This window comes from Schistocerca serialis, chromosome 2, assembly GCF_023864345.2.
Source record: "Schistocerca serialis cubense isolate TAMUIC-IGC-003099 chromosome 2, iqSchSeri2.2, whole genome shotgun sequence".
Classification (NCBI taxonomy): Eukaryota; Metazoa; Arthropoda; class Insecta; order Orthoptera; family Acrididae; genus Schistocerca; species Schistocerca serialis.
The window spans coordinates 983101873-983117619 of NC_064639.1; the positions used below are offsets into that span (position 1 = coordinate 983101873).

Here is a 15747-nt window from a genome sequence, read left to right on the forward strand (position 1 = left end):
TGAACGATACCTGCAGTATAAGTTCCACACCTTCTCCAAATTTCAAGTTTCTATCCTTAGTGGTTTGAGTTGGGCGATGATGAGTCAGTGAATCAGTCTGACCCTATTTCAACCCCTTAGGGGTTGAATTTCCAAAAACAGTCAAACACGTATATTTTAATCTCTATCCGAGAAGCCAAACATCAATTTTCAAAGATTTGGCTTTAAAAATGCTTTCGCAATGAAATAGTTTCATAAAACGTTGCACCCCCTATTTCACTCCCTTAGGGGTTGAATTTCCAAAAACAGCGACTTGCGTAAGGGAGAGCTCGGCTACAAGTTACCGAGGTAAATTGTTCCGACTGAAATAACTCCGCGAGGGAAAGAGATGTGAATATGAAGTAAACACATCGTGAAATGAAACGCCACAGCGCACCGTCGGCAGCCATCGTAAACAGGCCAGTGGTGGCATTTTTTATCTCACGAATCTTAACGAGTAGCCTTTAGTGTTTCAATGTTTTATTGTAAGGATTTATCTACTGTTTTGGTACACAATGCGTAAATTACCTATGTTTCGTAACGTAACCAATTTCTTGCTTTTATTTAAACATGTGTGATTGGAGCTAGATGTTCCGTTTTTCGGGGGCACGTTGTGACCTCGGAACAACTTGCCCCAATTCATTTGTACCACCAATGGAATATAAACATCGTTATTTTTTTCTTTTGTAGTATGAGGACGTATACCCGAAAAACAACACGATGTTCTGTGTCACAGGAGTTGATGCAAAAAGGCAGCAGATTCAGTTCTCAAGGATGGCGGGAAAATAAAAACTGTTGCCAAAGAACTAGATATTTGTCATATGACTCTATACAAATGTTTCAAAAAGCTAAGATCTGGGGTAGAAAATACCGCGACTGGTTACAAAAAAGCAAGATTGGTCTTTACTGAAGAACAGGGAGATAAGTTAGCAGAATATCGGTTGTAATGTGCTTCAATTTTCTTTGGTCTTCTGCCAGAAGAAGTCAAAAAGTTGGCGTACGAATGTGCACTGAATTTCAGTGCTCGCAATATTCCACCATCGTGGCACGAAAATATAAAAGCTGGTCCAGACTGGCTGAATGGTTTTTTAAAAAAGACATCCTCACCTGCCAATAAGAACACCAAAGTCAACGAGTGCCAAAAGGGCGACATCACTTAACAAAACAATGTTACCCAATTTTTTAAAAAGCTGAGCACAGTGTTGCATAAATATAAATTTCCATCTTCAAGAATATACAATTTAAATGAAACAGTCGTAACCACAGTGCTAAAGCCAAGGAAAATTATTGCCAAGAAGGGAATGAAGCAAGTTGGACCATAGTAGCTGCTGAGCAAGGGACATTTGTTATAGTGGAACTGGCAGTAAATGCATTAGGTCATGCAGTTCCTCCCATGTTTAATTGCCCAAGGTTTAAATATTAGGATTTGTTTATAAAAGTCGGACCACCGGAACCTATCGGCGCAGGAAACAGTTCAGAATGGATGACAGCTATGGAGCTCGTGAAATATGTGGATCATTTTGACAAACGTACTAAACCATCACCTGCACATCCAATTTTGTTGTTGCTCGATAATCACCAATCTCATATTGTTATCAGTGTGGTGGAAAAAGCGAACTCCATTCCCACCTCACTGTACACACCACCTACAGCCATTGGATGTTGAAGTAAATGCACCTTTCAAAAGCTATTGCGCAAAGGCTCAGGACAATAGGCTACGCAATAGGCCTGGCAAGACAATGTGGATATATGAGATCCCAGAAGTTATTAGATACGCGCTACCTCGTGCATAAAGGTAATGAGCACTTTCAGAAAAGCTGACATTTGACCTTATGACCCAACGTTTTTACAGAAAACGTCTATGCTCCATCATCGTATGTTACACATCGCCCTTTAGCTTTAGTAAACGTATCAGATGTGGCTTTAGGCATTTCACATGACATCATCACCAATACGTCGGAAGCAGTACCAGAGGTTGTTACTAGCATAGACGCTAATGTATCTGAAGTTGTAAACATTAGTACAGATACAAGACAAATCGTTGATGCGACAGGGCCATCAGGGGTTGTTAATCTGCCCGCATCTTCTGGTGTCATAGAAGAACAACTCGGAGATCAAGTCCCTTTCTTTCCAGATGCAGTACGTCCTTTTCCACCACTAAGGATTGGAACAAACAAGAGACGTCTTAGAAAATCTGCTATTTTAACTGATACTCCAGTAAAGCAGACCTTAGCAGAAGAGCAAAGCAAGAAAAGGAAAGTGAACATCAACGATGAAAAACTGAAAAAAATAAAGGAAAATGGAAAGGTAAAGCAACACAAGGAAATGGAAAAGGAAAAGGCAAAGGGAAGGGGAAGTCTGTTAAACGACAGGCTTTGCAAACGAGTTGTGAAAGGTCTGAGAGTGAAGAGGACAGTTTAGAGTATTATTGTCTAGTGTTCAGTGACATTTACTGTAATTCACGTTCTAGGGAAGAATGGCTTCAATGTCAAGAATGTAAGAACTGGGCCCATTCCAGATGTGGGCAGAATCAAGCCTTATTAACCTACCTATGCCCGAACTGTGATTGTGGTATATCTTCTGATGATTAAGTAATTGTGAGTATATGACGGTAATATGATAGACATTTTCAGCGAATGACAAGACCAATATGATTGAAGACTGAATTATCAAGGCTGAGTAGTTACCTTCCCTGACTCCAGCCGTAACACCGTGAAGCTGATTCCACTGAAAGTTGTAGTCATAATATTTAAATTTAAATTGTATCACAACGTCTCGTGTTCCATTGAGTTTTATCAAACAAACTGAAGTACCGTCGGCGGGCCGCATGAACTGACAACGACGGTACAGTACTAACGAATGATCCAAGATATGACATAGAGTTAGGGCCCTTGTCATTATGGAGATGCCACGTCTTAGTAAGCTATTTTTGTGATGTTACCATGGTGGTCTATTGGTGAAGCGCGTGACTATAAAACCGAGAGGTCGCAGGATCGAATCTCGACCGAACCACGGAAATTTGTCAGTCTACCTTTAACCTAGCCTTCACGTCTCAATGCTGTGGATTCACCAGGGCCGGCCGCGGTGGTCTAGCGGTTCTAGGCGCTCAGTCCGGAACCGCGTGACTGCTACGGTCGCAGGTTCGAATCCTGCCTCGGGCATGGATGTGTGTGATGTCCTTAGGTTAGTTAGGTTTAAGTAGTTCTAAGTTCTAGGGGACTGATGACCACAGATGTTAAGTCCCATAGTGCTCAGAGCCATTTGAACCATATTTGATTCACCTGGAACAACAAGTGGCTCGTGTTCTACATTACACTGGAGGTCCCCCTTCCCTAACAGGATACAGCCGGCCACTGTGGCCGAGCGGTTCTAGGCGCTTCAGTCCGGGACCGCGCTGCTGCTGCAGTCGCAGGTCCGAATCCTGCCTCGGGCATGGATGTGTGTGATGTACTTAGGTTAGTTAGGTTTAAGTAGTTCTAAGTCTAGGGGACTGATGACCTTAGATGTTTAGTCCCATAGTTCTTAGAGCCATCTGAACCACATGAACCCTAACAGGATTATTAGGGTAGTCGAAGTGGCGTCTAGGAGAAAGACTTGCACCAGACCGTTGACCCTACGAAATCATTTATTAATACACTGCTCTGCAAAACTTAATGACGAGGTAGATAAAGTATCGTAACATATTAACCACTCGATGTAAGTGAATGAAAGTGCTGATGTCTGCCAGTGGTGCACCGAAAGTTGGACGTAGCATGGCATGAGGTCAGCGTGGCTATAGCTTCAAAAGAGACTGGACCCGAAAACGAGGCAGTTGAACGAATGGGAAAAGACAGTGCGTGTCAATCAGCAAGCAGTTACGTTGTACTATTGTGGTATCCTCCATTACAGCATGGCTCAGAGGCAACATTTGGATGACTTCACACGGGGAAGAATTATCGGAGAACTGGAAGACGGACAAAGTGTGATGGGCGTAGCCCAGGAGTGTGATACTGCTCACAGCACTGTTTCACGTGCATGGAGAGCGTTCCGAATCAATCCCATGCTGCCCGAAGAAGAGTAGGCGGTCGACGACGATCAAATGCAGCAGCAGATGACCCCTACATTGTGCAAGAGACCAGAAGTGACCTTAGTCAAACGGTGGGTGCAATTGCAACAACATTTAACAGGACTGAAAGATACGTAACCTCATGCTGCACAATGGCACAGCAACTGCAGGGGGGTCGTGTCTTTGCCCAATGGCCAGAGCGTTTTGTTCCGTTGGCACCTCCGCATCAATGACACCGTTTGCGATGGTGCCAAGAGCATAGGGGCTGGGTCAACGGGGAGTGGGTTTGTGTGGTCTTCTCATATGAGAGCAGATCCAGAATGAGTAGTGATTCTGAACGTACAACCCTATGGCGTCAGGTGGAAATACATAATGCAATCAGAAACATTGTCGAACATTAACGTTTTGGTAGTCCATGCGATATCGTATGAGGAGGCGTAACGCTGCATGGTCGTACTGGTATCCAAATCTTTGAACACGGTACACACACCAAACGTTATTGTGAAACTATACTCTGTTCCCAAGTGCGTCATTTCAGGGTTGCATTCGGTCCTGATTTCATTGCCGAATATGATCGTTTTGGTGGTCCGTGTGATGTATGGCGAGGCATACTGTTGATGGGCGTACTAACCTCCAAATCTTTGAACACGGCACAGTCACCGGTGAACGTTTTGTGGAACTGTACTGTTTCCACATGTGCGCCCTTCCTAGGGTCCATTCGGCGCTGAATTTATTATTTAAGAGTCGTAATGCTCAACCGCGTCGAACAGCGCATGTGGAAGAGCTGTTGGAACGAGAAGATGTTCAGCGAATGAATTGGCGTGTCCGTTTCCCCGACTGAAATCCATTGAGCACGTGTAAGAGGCGTCGGAGAGATGTATTGCAGCGCATCCACATGCACCACCAACCATCCAGCAGTGGTCAACGGCCCTGGTGGAGCAGTGGATCGCCCTGCCTCAAGAATTCCTTCCCTAGCATGTGACCATCATGGGAGCGCGTTGCAGAGCGTGCATTGCTGCCCGAGATGATCACACACCGTGTTAAAAACCACGTCCTGCCTTTTTTGATGTCCAGGGACTGTCATAAATCGCTATGACTTTAGTGTAATAATTGTCTTTATATGTCCGAAAGAACAGATACCACTTCATTTATATATAGTTAAGGCTCACCGGCCATTTGACCATCTTCTTCTGTGCGGATGGACAAACAGTGCCCGAACTCTTACGGGAATCGGCAGTAAAGCCGCGAGTAATGAGTATGATGGGCAGGGGCATTATGAATATAGTGCGGGACAATAACTTGCGAATGCGGGTCTCACGGGAGGCGTGCCAGAGATAAGTCCCGGCAGTCGAACTATTCTCTGTGTTCTCGGGGTCTCAGATGGATGCCGGCACGGTAGCTCAGCATGTTCGGTCAGAGAGTTGGTTGGCCTCTGTAAAAAAAAAAAAAAAAAAAAAAAAAAAAAAAAAAAAAAAGAAAGTGAGTGAAAAGATCAACAACGAACTTGAACGGATGTCATGTGACGTCCGCAACGACCAAACGCAGCGATCAACAACGAATAAAATGGAAAAAAAGATGGCTAGAGCGTCTGTTATGTAAGCAGGAGATCCCGGATTCGAGTCCCGGTCGGGTACACATTTTCAACTGTCCCCGTTGGCTTATATCAACGCCTGTATGCAGAGAAGGGTATTCATTTCATTGTAATTTCATTATTGTCTTTGATTAAAAGTGTCATATCTGTTCGTCTCAACGCGTATTTCTTTAAGTTACTTTATGTTTTGTACTGTAGCAGTTCTTTCTATGAGTGGTCTAGGATTGGTCGAGCTTTTTTACGTGGCATTGTTTCATCTTACGGAAGTTATTTTCGTCCTTGAGTACCAGCGTGTTATGCTGCTTGTAGCTAAGAACCGTAGCGCCATGAATACTGCACAAAATAAAAATTTGGTTCATTAGACATAATTGCACTTTCAAGTGTCCTAGGGTTTCATAAATGCGTTCTTTCGCAGAAGGAAAATACAATGTTGCTTATTTGTTCGTACTGTTTTGTTTAGGTGCAAATAGTCACGGAAATCCTCCCCATATACATGTACGTGATTACTCTGCTATTCACAATAAAGTACCTGGCAGAGGGTTAAATGAACTACCTTCAAGCTGTCCCTCTACCATTCCACTCGCGAACGGCACGCGGTAAAAACGAGCACTTAAATTTTTCTGTGCGACCTCTGATTTCTCTTATTTTATCGTGATGATCAATTCTCCCATGTAGGTGGGTGCCAACAGAATGTTTTCGCAATCGGAGGAGAAAACTGGTGATTGAAATTTCATGAGAAGATCCCGTCGCAACGAAAAACGCCTTTGTTTTAATGATTGCCACTCCAATTCACTTATCATGTCTGTGACACTATCTCTCCGATTTCGCGATAATACAATACTAGACGCCCTTCTTTGAACTTTTTCAATATCATTCGTCAGTCCCACCTGATAAGGAACCCACACCGCACAGCAGTACTCCAGAATAGAGCGGACAAGCGTGGTGTAAGCAGTCTCTTTAGTAGACCTGTTGCACCTTCTAAGTGTTCTGCCAATGAATCGCAATCTTTGGTTTGCTCTACCCACAATATTATCTATGTGATCGTCCCAATTTAGGTTATTTGTAATTGTAATCCCTAAGTATTTAGTTGAATTCACAGCCTCCAGATTTGTGTGACTTATCACGTAATCGAAATTTAGCTGATTTCTTTTAGTACTCATGTAATAACTTCACACTTTTCCTTATTCAGGGTCAATTGCCACTTTTCACTCCACACAGATATCTTATCTAAATCATTTTGCAGGTCGTTTTGATCATCTGATGACTTTACAAGACGGTAAATGACAGCATCATCTGCAAACAATCTAAGAGGGCTACTCAGATTGTCTCCTATGTCGTTAATGTAGATCAGGGACAATAGGGAGCCTATAACACTTCCTTGGGGAACGCCGGATATTACTTTTGTTTTACTCGATGACTTTCCCTCTATTACTACGAACTGTGACTTTTCTGACAGGAAATCATGAATACAGTCGTACAACTGAGGCGATACTCCGTAGGCTAGCAGTTTGGTTAGAAGACGCTTGTGAGGAACGGTGTCGAAAGTCTTCTGGAAATCTAAAAATATGGATCAATTTGACATCCCCTGTCGATAGCATTTATTACTTCATCAGTATAAAGAGCTAGTTGTGTTTCAAAGGAACGATATTTTCTGAATCCCTGCTGACTACGTGTCAGTAAATCGTTTTCTTCGAGGTACTTCATAATGTTCGAATACAGTATATGTTCCAAAACCCTACTGCAAATCAACGTTAGTGATATTAGGCCTGTAATTCAGCGGATTACTCCTACTTCCCTTTTTGGGTATAGTTGTGCTTGTTCCTTTAGTTGTCTACAATGGGAATAATTGCATCGCTCTGTATGATGTAAGTTTTAGCAACACATATTGCTTTCGCTTTTGTGGACGTCTACATACGTCCTGCTCCATTGTTCCCCAGGTGCTGTGGACGGGTAAACGCGTATTTTCCTACAGTGCTCTTGAAGTCTGTATGCCCCCTGAGCCGCTGATCTTTCAATGCCGCGGACGAGTTACTTTGATATCTTGGTGAATAAAACAGTTTTGAGTATTTATCAAAAAACATGTATGCCTCTTTAGGTGCTATCATTTGCTAAAAAACCTCGTTTCGAGATCTTGAACCGTTTATGAAATACGATTGTTGTGGGCACATGGTTCCCGATTTGCAGGGATGGAAGTGGGCGTGTCTCCTGCGGCCGTCTGTCTGATACAAAAATCAATACCTAGAGAATGAAATGAGATATCATTCTGCTCTCAATTTTAAATAAAATTAAGATATATTATCTATATTTTGTATACTCAAATGTATGGGCTGAAATCAATCCTAAGCAAAGATTAGACAATGCATTTTTTACCTCTGCAGACTGTAGTGTTTTAGTTCGTTTGATGTAGCGCAGTAACTGCTACGTGTAACGAATAAAAATTCAGCCCTATACCGAGCGAAGATCTTAGACTGTAAGGTGTGGAAAAATCAATCTTTTTCGGTTATTAGCTTTCTTAAAATCGGATGATAAGTATTTCATAGCTGCCGGAATGCAGCACAGGTATTAGCATTTGGCGATCAGTACAGCCTAAACAAAACTGTGCTCAGCACGGAATGCAGAGGCCACGTCTGTAGCAGTGAGAGGATTAAGCAACATATATTTTATTGGCCTCTAGCCCCTCCAAGAAACAAATTACGTAATGCTGAAACTGGCAGTGATGTATGAAAACCCCATACAGGACCACCGTTTAAAAAGCGTGTGCAGATGAGCATTGACGCGCGATGAGTAATGAATCAACTAGTAAGCAAGCAAGGTGAGTTGTGTACTCACGTGGGGCTGGCCAGGTGGTTGTGGTTGTTGAGGCCATTGTTGAGGACGGGCGGTGCGGCGTCGGCGTCTGCTTCGGCGGACGCGTCGTCGGCGTCAGAGGAGCGTCGCGACGCCCTCCTCCGCAGCGACGGCCGGGACAGTTTCCAGGGGCAGCCGCGGCTCCCACTGGTGCTGCAGCACAAGCAGCAAACTGTTAGGTCAGGCTGGCGAGGCGACTGTTCGTGAGCGAGCTCGTCGTGGATTCGTTTCGGACTCCCAGGAACGAGCACTCTACACTGAAGTGACAAAAGTCTTGGGATAGCTATAAGCACATACACAACTGGCGGTAGTGTGGCGTACACAAGGTATAAAAGGGTAGTTCATTGGCAGAGCTGTTCCACATCCCACCCACTCTCCATCTCTCCACACTCCATATCCTTGCCCAAGGTGACTTCCGCCAACTCCCCCTCCCTGATGATGCCTTCATCCCCTCCATCTACCCCTCCTACCAACTCTGATCCTCCCCTTCCTCCCCCTGTGTTTTTCCCCCAGGGCACCCTCTCATCCTTCTCTCCCTCCTCTCTTCCTCCCTCCGTCCTTTCCCCCAGTCTTCCCCTACCCCCCCCTACCTTCTTCCCTCCGCCACCCTTCTCCTCTGGCACTGGCATCTACATCCTCTCTCTCTACCTCCTACCCACACCTTTTCCCTTTGGCAGGTCCCCGGCTTTGTGCGTGAACAGTGAATCTTTTCTTGCGCCGGAGATCGTCGCCAGTATAATATATAATGTCGTGTGACGAGAGTGTCCCGCCGGGTTGACCACTCGCCTGGTGCAAGTCTTTCGATTTGACGCCACTTCGGCGACTTGCGTGTCGATGGGGATGAAATGATGACGATTAGGACAACACAACACCCAGTCCCTGAGCGGAGAAACTCTCCGACCCAGCCGGGAATCGAACCTGGGCCCTTAGGATTGACAGTCTATCGCGCTGACGACTCAGCTACCAGGGGCGGACATCGGTGCCAGTGCTTGTGTGTGTCTTCGTGTTAGTGCTTAAGTGTCTCTAGGTTTGTGCTCCACCGTTCACGTGTGTAATTTCTGTCTTCTCTGATGTGTACAAGTGTTGAACGTTTTTTATTCGGACAATGCCCCTGCGAACGGCTACATGTATTTTAATATATCTGACTACCGTTTTTTATCCACCATGTTTTTTTGTCTCTCATTATGCTGTATGCGTTATCTGTGGTCGAAGAGCGGCATAGATAGACTGCTGACCACCTACCTTTCCTGTAAAGGTGTTAAAATAACATTAAAGAAAAAAAAAGCGGAGCTGTCATTTGTACAAAGGTGAGTCTTGTGGAAAGGTTTTTACCGTGATTATGGCCGGACGACGGGAATTAACAGACTTTCAACGCGGAATGTTAGTTGCAACTAGATGCATGGGACATTCCATTTCGGAAATCGTTAAGGTATTTAATATTCCGAGATTCACACTGTCAAGAGTGTGTCGAGAATACCAAGTTTCAGGCCTTACCTCTCACCACAGACAACGCTGTGGCAGATGGCCTTCACTTAACGACCGCGAGCAGCATCGTTTGCGTAAAGTTGTCAGTGGTAACAGACACGCAACACTATGTAAAATAACCGCAAAAATCAATCTGGGACGCACGACGAAGGTATCCGTTAGGACAGTGTGGCGAAATTTGGGGTTAATGTGTTATGGCAGCAGACGACAGACAAAAGTTCCTTTGTTAACACCACGACATAGCCTGCAGCACCTCTCCTGGGCTCGTGACCGTATCAGTTGGACCCTACGCGACTGGAAAACCGTGGCCTGGTCAGTTGAGTCCCGATTTCGGTTAGTAAGGGCTGATTGTAGGATTCGAGTGTGGCGCATACCCGACGAAGGCATGGACCCAAGTTGTCAACAAGGCACTGCGCAAGCTGGTGATAGGTCCATAATGGTGTGGGCCGTGTTTACATGGACTGGATTGAGTCCTCTGGACAACTGAGGCAATCTTTGACTGTAAATGGTTATGTTCATCTACTTGGAGAATTTGCAGCCATTCATGGACTTCATGTTCCCAAACAACGATGGAATTTTTGTGGCTAGCAATGCGTCGTGTCACTGGGCCACAATTGCTCGCGGTTGGTTTGAAGAACATTCTGGATAGTTGGAGAAAATGATTTGGCCACCGAGATCGCCTGATTGAATCCCAACAAACATTTATGGGATATAATGGAGAGGTCAATTCGTGCAGAAAATCCTGCAGCAACACTTTCGCAGATTTGGAAGGTTATAGAGGCAGCATGGCTCAATATATCTGCAGGGGACTTGTTGACTCCATGCCACGTCGAGTTGCTGCACTAAGCCAGGCAAAAGGAGGTCCGTTATTACAAGGTATCTCGCGACTTCTGTCACCTCAGTGTATGAATTTCTTTTCAACAAAAGTTAATCTACACTCATGCTCATAAATTAAGGACAATCCTGATACATGGTGAAACAACGCTCTGGTGGGGGGTTTGCTGGTTTAAATCACCTCGGGGTATGACCATGCGGTGCATTTGACCTGCAGTCGTCGCACGGTGGCGCTGGCAGCAGTCCACATACGCAGAGGTGTGTTGGTGCTTGTCAGAGTACGGTGCAGCGAGTAAGTGTCCAGACGTTTTCAGATGTGTTAATAGTGACTGTGTGTTGAAAAGAATTTTCTGTGAACACCTTTATTTTTAAAGTTACGATAGTAAAAGATATTTAGTTCTTGTAGGTGTTTTATAGAACCAGGAACCAATGCTTCAGAGAGACTACTGGTACTACTTATCACTAGCAAAATTTTTTTATAGAGTGATGAAGCAGCTCTCAATGCATCGCAAGTGCCACCTACAGCTTCTTCGCAGAAAAGGAAGCTAACATGTTTCATTTGCACCAATCCTATCCCTAGCGACACTTAATTCACCCACACACTGCTTCCTAATTTAAAATAAGTCAAACTAAAACGCTTACACTAGAATTACTGTTTGTAAATCACTTGCCTGCTGGACTCCTTACTTCTGAACTGACAGAAATGGGAAAACTTCGGGCTGCCAATGCTTTGTGTCTGACCACAGCCGCTAATGATAATAACAATAGTACTGTACAGGCCCTACTGCAATGTAATAACCATTACCTAGCTACTGTTGTGTTATGCTGTCAGTAAATTCGTTTATCCGTTGCGAAGTGAATAATGGCGCAAATTCCTGGTCCATTGTGAGAACTACCAACTTGGAAAAATGTGTTTTCATAAGACATTTTTATGTCTCAGTTTTACTATCTTGGAAGCATAGTACACAGTAGAAAGTATGTATGTAGCTTATGCGATAGAAAGTAACATTTTATTCAGACATTCGTTTCTACCCTCCACCACACTGTGTTACGGGTAGAGTTGTGCCGGCCGAAGTGGCCGCGCGGTTCTGGCGCTGCAGTCTGGAACCGCGAGACCGCTACGGTCGCAGGTTCGAATCCTGCCTCGGGCATGGATGTGGCCTCGGGCATGGATGTGTGTGATGTCCTTAGGTTATTTAGGTTTAACTAGTTCTAAGTTCTAGGGGACTAATGACCTCAGCAGTTAAGTCCCATAGTGCTCAGAGCCATTTGAATCATTTGGTAGAGCTGTAAAACTTACGTAGGCTACCGTAGACTATCATACCTACGGCGGTGTTCCTAGCAGCCCTGGTGACTTCAGATCGTAGCCGCGTTACATGTACACTAGGTGTGTTGCATACCGATCGGGCGTGGTCTCATTCCATCGCCTTGTCTGCGTATGTGATCTGTGTCTTACTAGATTCCCCCAGAAACCGGCAGCGGTGAACCGTCTAGAAACTGAGTGTGGGTATGTAAAGGGCCGCGTAACCTACAGAATACTTTTTTTCTACATACTTGTCCTCCTGTACGTTACTTCAAAATAAAACGTCTTTATAGCAAAATTGAAACATTCAATGTTAAGTTCAGGTTTTATTTGAGAACAGAGGGATCTGTAGTTGTTGTTGTTGTGGTCTTCAGTCCTGAGACTGGTTTGATGCAGCTCTCCATGCTACTCTATCCTGTGCAAGCTTTTTCATCTCCCAGTACCTACTGCAACCTACATCCTTCTGAATCTGCTTAGTGTATTCGTCTCTTGGTCTCCCTCTACGATTTTTACCCTCCACGCTGCCCTCCAATACTAAATTGGTGATCCCTTGATGCCTCAGAACATGTCCTACCAACCGATCCCTTCTTCTGGTCAAGTTGCGCCACAAACTTCTCTTCTCCCCAATCCTATTCAATACTTCCTCATTAGTTATGTGATCTACCCATCTAATCTTCAGCATTCTTCTGTAGCACCCCATTTCAAAAGCTTCTATTCTCTTCTTGTCCAAACTATTTATGGTCCTTGTTTCACTTCCGTTCATGGCTACACTCCATTCAAATACTTTCAGAAATGACTTCCTGACACTTAAATCTATACTCGATGTTAACAAATTTCTCTTCTTCAGAAACGCTTTCCTTGCCATTGCCAGTCTACATTGCCAGAATCTGTAGTATAAAATGAAATATGAAATATAGAGCAGGAGAATAAATAAAAAATACGTAAAACAGGGACATATCAAAAATCGCGTCAATAGCTCGTCGAGCTTATATGAAATACGTTTCTGTTATTTATGAAATAATTTCGCTCTTATCACTAATAACACGAAACAATTGCCTTTGGTCATGACGAAGAAAGTTCTATCGAGTATAAAATTACAAAAGTAATAATATACTTGCTTTTTTCATGTTTGCGCATGAAAACCAAACTTACAGCAAAAGTAGTTGCTTTGGTTACCTTAAAGCTCAGAAGTTACGCGACCGAGTAATTTTTATTGCTTAAAAATGCGATTTATAATTTGTAGGGACATAAAATGCACAAATGAATAACACTGAACGAGGTGCGGTTCTAATTAAGTGTGAAACAAACATACAAAAACAACCAGAAGTCTTCAGCTCCCAGTCTCTTTCCGTACCAATGCTACCAATATCACCGGTAACACTACAATTTGCTGCGTCATGTAAGTACTCTAACAAAACTACCAAACCGTCGTTTTGGTAGAGCGCTCCTCAAGTCACGCGTTATGCTACTATTTGAGAAAAATGTAATTATTGGCAACTTCTGCAATCAGTATTACACTCATACGAGATAGTGATAATCTTTTGAAAATAATTTAGTTTCGTGTCAGAAGCACAATCGAGCCCTTTTGTTTTACCTTTGAGAACATTTCATTTCCCCAGGTTGGGAACGACTGATGTAGGCAGAATAGAAATTAAAGAAAAATATAAAGGTGATTTTAATCGAAGACTATCAAACTTGAGAAATTAACGGGAAGATATTCGGTACCCGTGTTTCCAACTGTGATAGAAGCACTAGAGTGAAATGCATATACTTTCGGAGTGAATGCAAGTAATAGTTCACAGAGGATTAAGACGAGAAAGTATTACATAGGTGTTGCAACGCGTAATTTTTAGGAAGTAAAGTTGCCGAATGTGGAAGCACAGAAGTATAAAAACGGTAACGAATAAGAAATGAAAGTGCGCAACGTGCAGAAATCAAAGGTGGAAAGAAACCGAGGAAAGATTTTCTTTTGATGGAATGTGGTGATATAGAATTCTTGAACTTCACATCATATCCAAAAGCTGTTTGATATAGCTACAGCAATACGAAATTTGTATTCATGTTATTACGAATCCACCAAGCGAAGACGGTTAGCGTGCTAATCTCGACAGGCCATGAGAATAACAATAATGAGAGTGATTATTAATACGCAGTGTGGTGCTCTTAAGCAGAATTCTTAGCTTATCACGATATTTAGCCTGCCTGGAGTTTACTCTTTTGCTCACCTGGAAGCCGTTGACTCCCGCCGGGAGCTGACGATGGCCACCAAGCTGACGCGCCGGCCCTGATGCAGCTGGTGGCCGTTGTTGTTGTTGCCGTGGTTGTTGTAGCTGCTGCCGCCGGGACCGCTGGCGCCGTTGCCGCTGAACTTGGTGTTGGGTGGCTTCAGCAGGCCAGGCACACTTTGCTCGGATGTCTGCCAACAAAGTAAACATGTCAGTGTTGAGTAGTGGTCACTCCAAGTTGGACCCAGCTTGCACTGAGAGGAGAGAGAGAGAGAGAGAGAGAGAGAGAGAGAGAGAGAGAGAGAGAGAGAGCGAGAGAGAAGAGAGTGCGTGAGAGAGAAAGAGATGACGATAGACAGACGAGAGGGAGGGTAACTATCTGAGTCTATCTCGAGTTGAGTAAATTACAGAAGTGGCAAATTTTTTTTAAGAAATCGAAAGATACCTGCTGACAGGAATGCTAAGCTACAGTAAGATTTTCAGTTACTACGGTTCTCAAAACTGTCCAATAATTCGTTCTTGGATTGCTGAGTTCTTTCGCTTTGGAAAAGCCAAAGATACGACTTCGAGTATTGGTCTCGCACACGATTTTATTCTGTCATATAAGTCAACATCAGCAAACGTTATTTTATTTTGTGAGAGCTTTAAATATGAAATAAAGAGGGATGAATAGAACTTCGGTAACGGGAGCACCTGCACATATCTGTGTCACAACTAAAACATCAATCAATTGATCTAAAACTGTTTGTAGTGAGATTAAACAGTGGCTTCGTTCTTGGTTTTCTTAAGTGCATAACTTGTTGTACAAGCATAAAACGACCCACAATTCAATCAATCACAAAACACAACGTGACATTATAAATTAATTTAAATCTAATTCTCTCATATATTTTCCCAAAATGGAATTATGCACCTTCTATTTTCCATCTCTCTTTTGTGTGTTGCTAATATCTCTTTGTTTCTATCTTATTTTATACGTTACGTCTCTCGCTTTATTTTTCCTCAATAGTATTGCAGTCGATTTGTCTAAAACACCGTTAAACAAATATTTGAAACGTGCGTTCCGTATTTGAGGAGGGTTCCACAACTATACATGATTAGTAGTAGGTAAAGCTGGTATAAACATGTGATCAACTTTAAGCTAAAGTAGGGTTTCAGCTGTGTGAATGTTGCACATAAATCGAAAATGAACGTCAGAAACTGATTAAGAGTATGTAGTGTTTATTAAAGGGAGAAAGACGAACGAATTGAGTTTTGGTCCACTATTTATTTCTTACAACCGATTTTCAAGTCATTGCACCTTTACCAGGTAGCTACTGACTAACATTCACCGAAGACACTAGTGTGCAAGGTACAAAACCCTGGAAACGAAAGTTTTTACTAACATACAGACTCACTG

At 43.4% G+C, this 15747-nt stretch overlaps 1 protein-coding gene across 1 annotated transcript in view; it reads right to left on the reverse strand.

Annotated features, from left to right (window-relative positions):
• LOC126456574 (voltage-dependent T-type calcium channel subunit alpha-1G) overlaps window positions 1-15747 on the reverse strand; it is a 795987-nt gene that overhangs the window by 160424 nt on the left and 619816 nt on the right. The window contains exons 21-22 of the mRNA XM_050092321.1: window positions 14349-14539; window positions 8484-8654 (exon numbers count right to left, since the gene is read on the reverse strand). Of these exons, the coding sequence (XP_049948278.1) occupies window positions 8484-8654; window positions 14349-14539 (362 nt within the window). The remainder of the gene's footprint in view (window positions 1-8483; window positions 8655-14348; window positions 14540-15747) is intronic.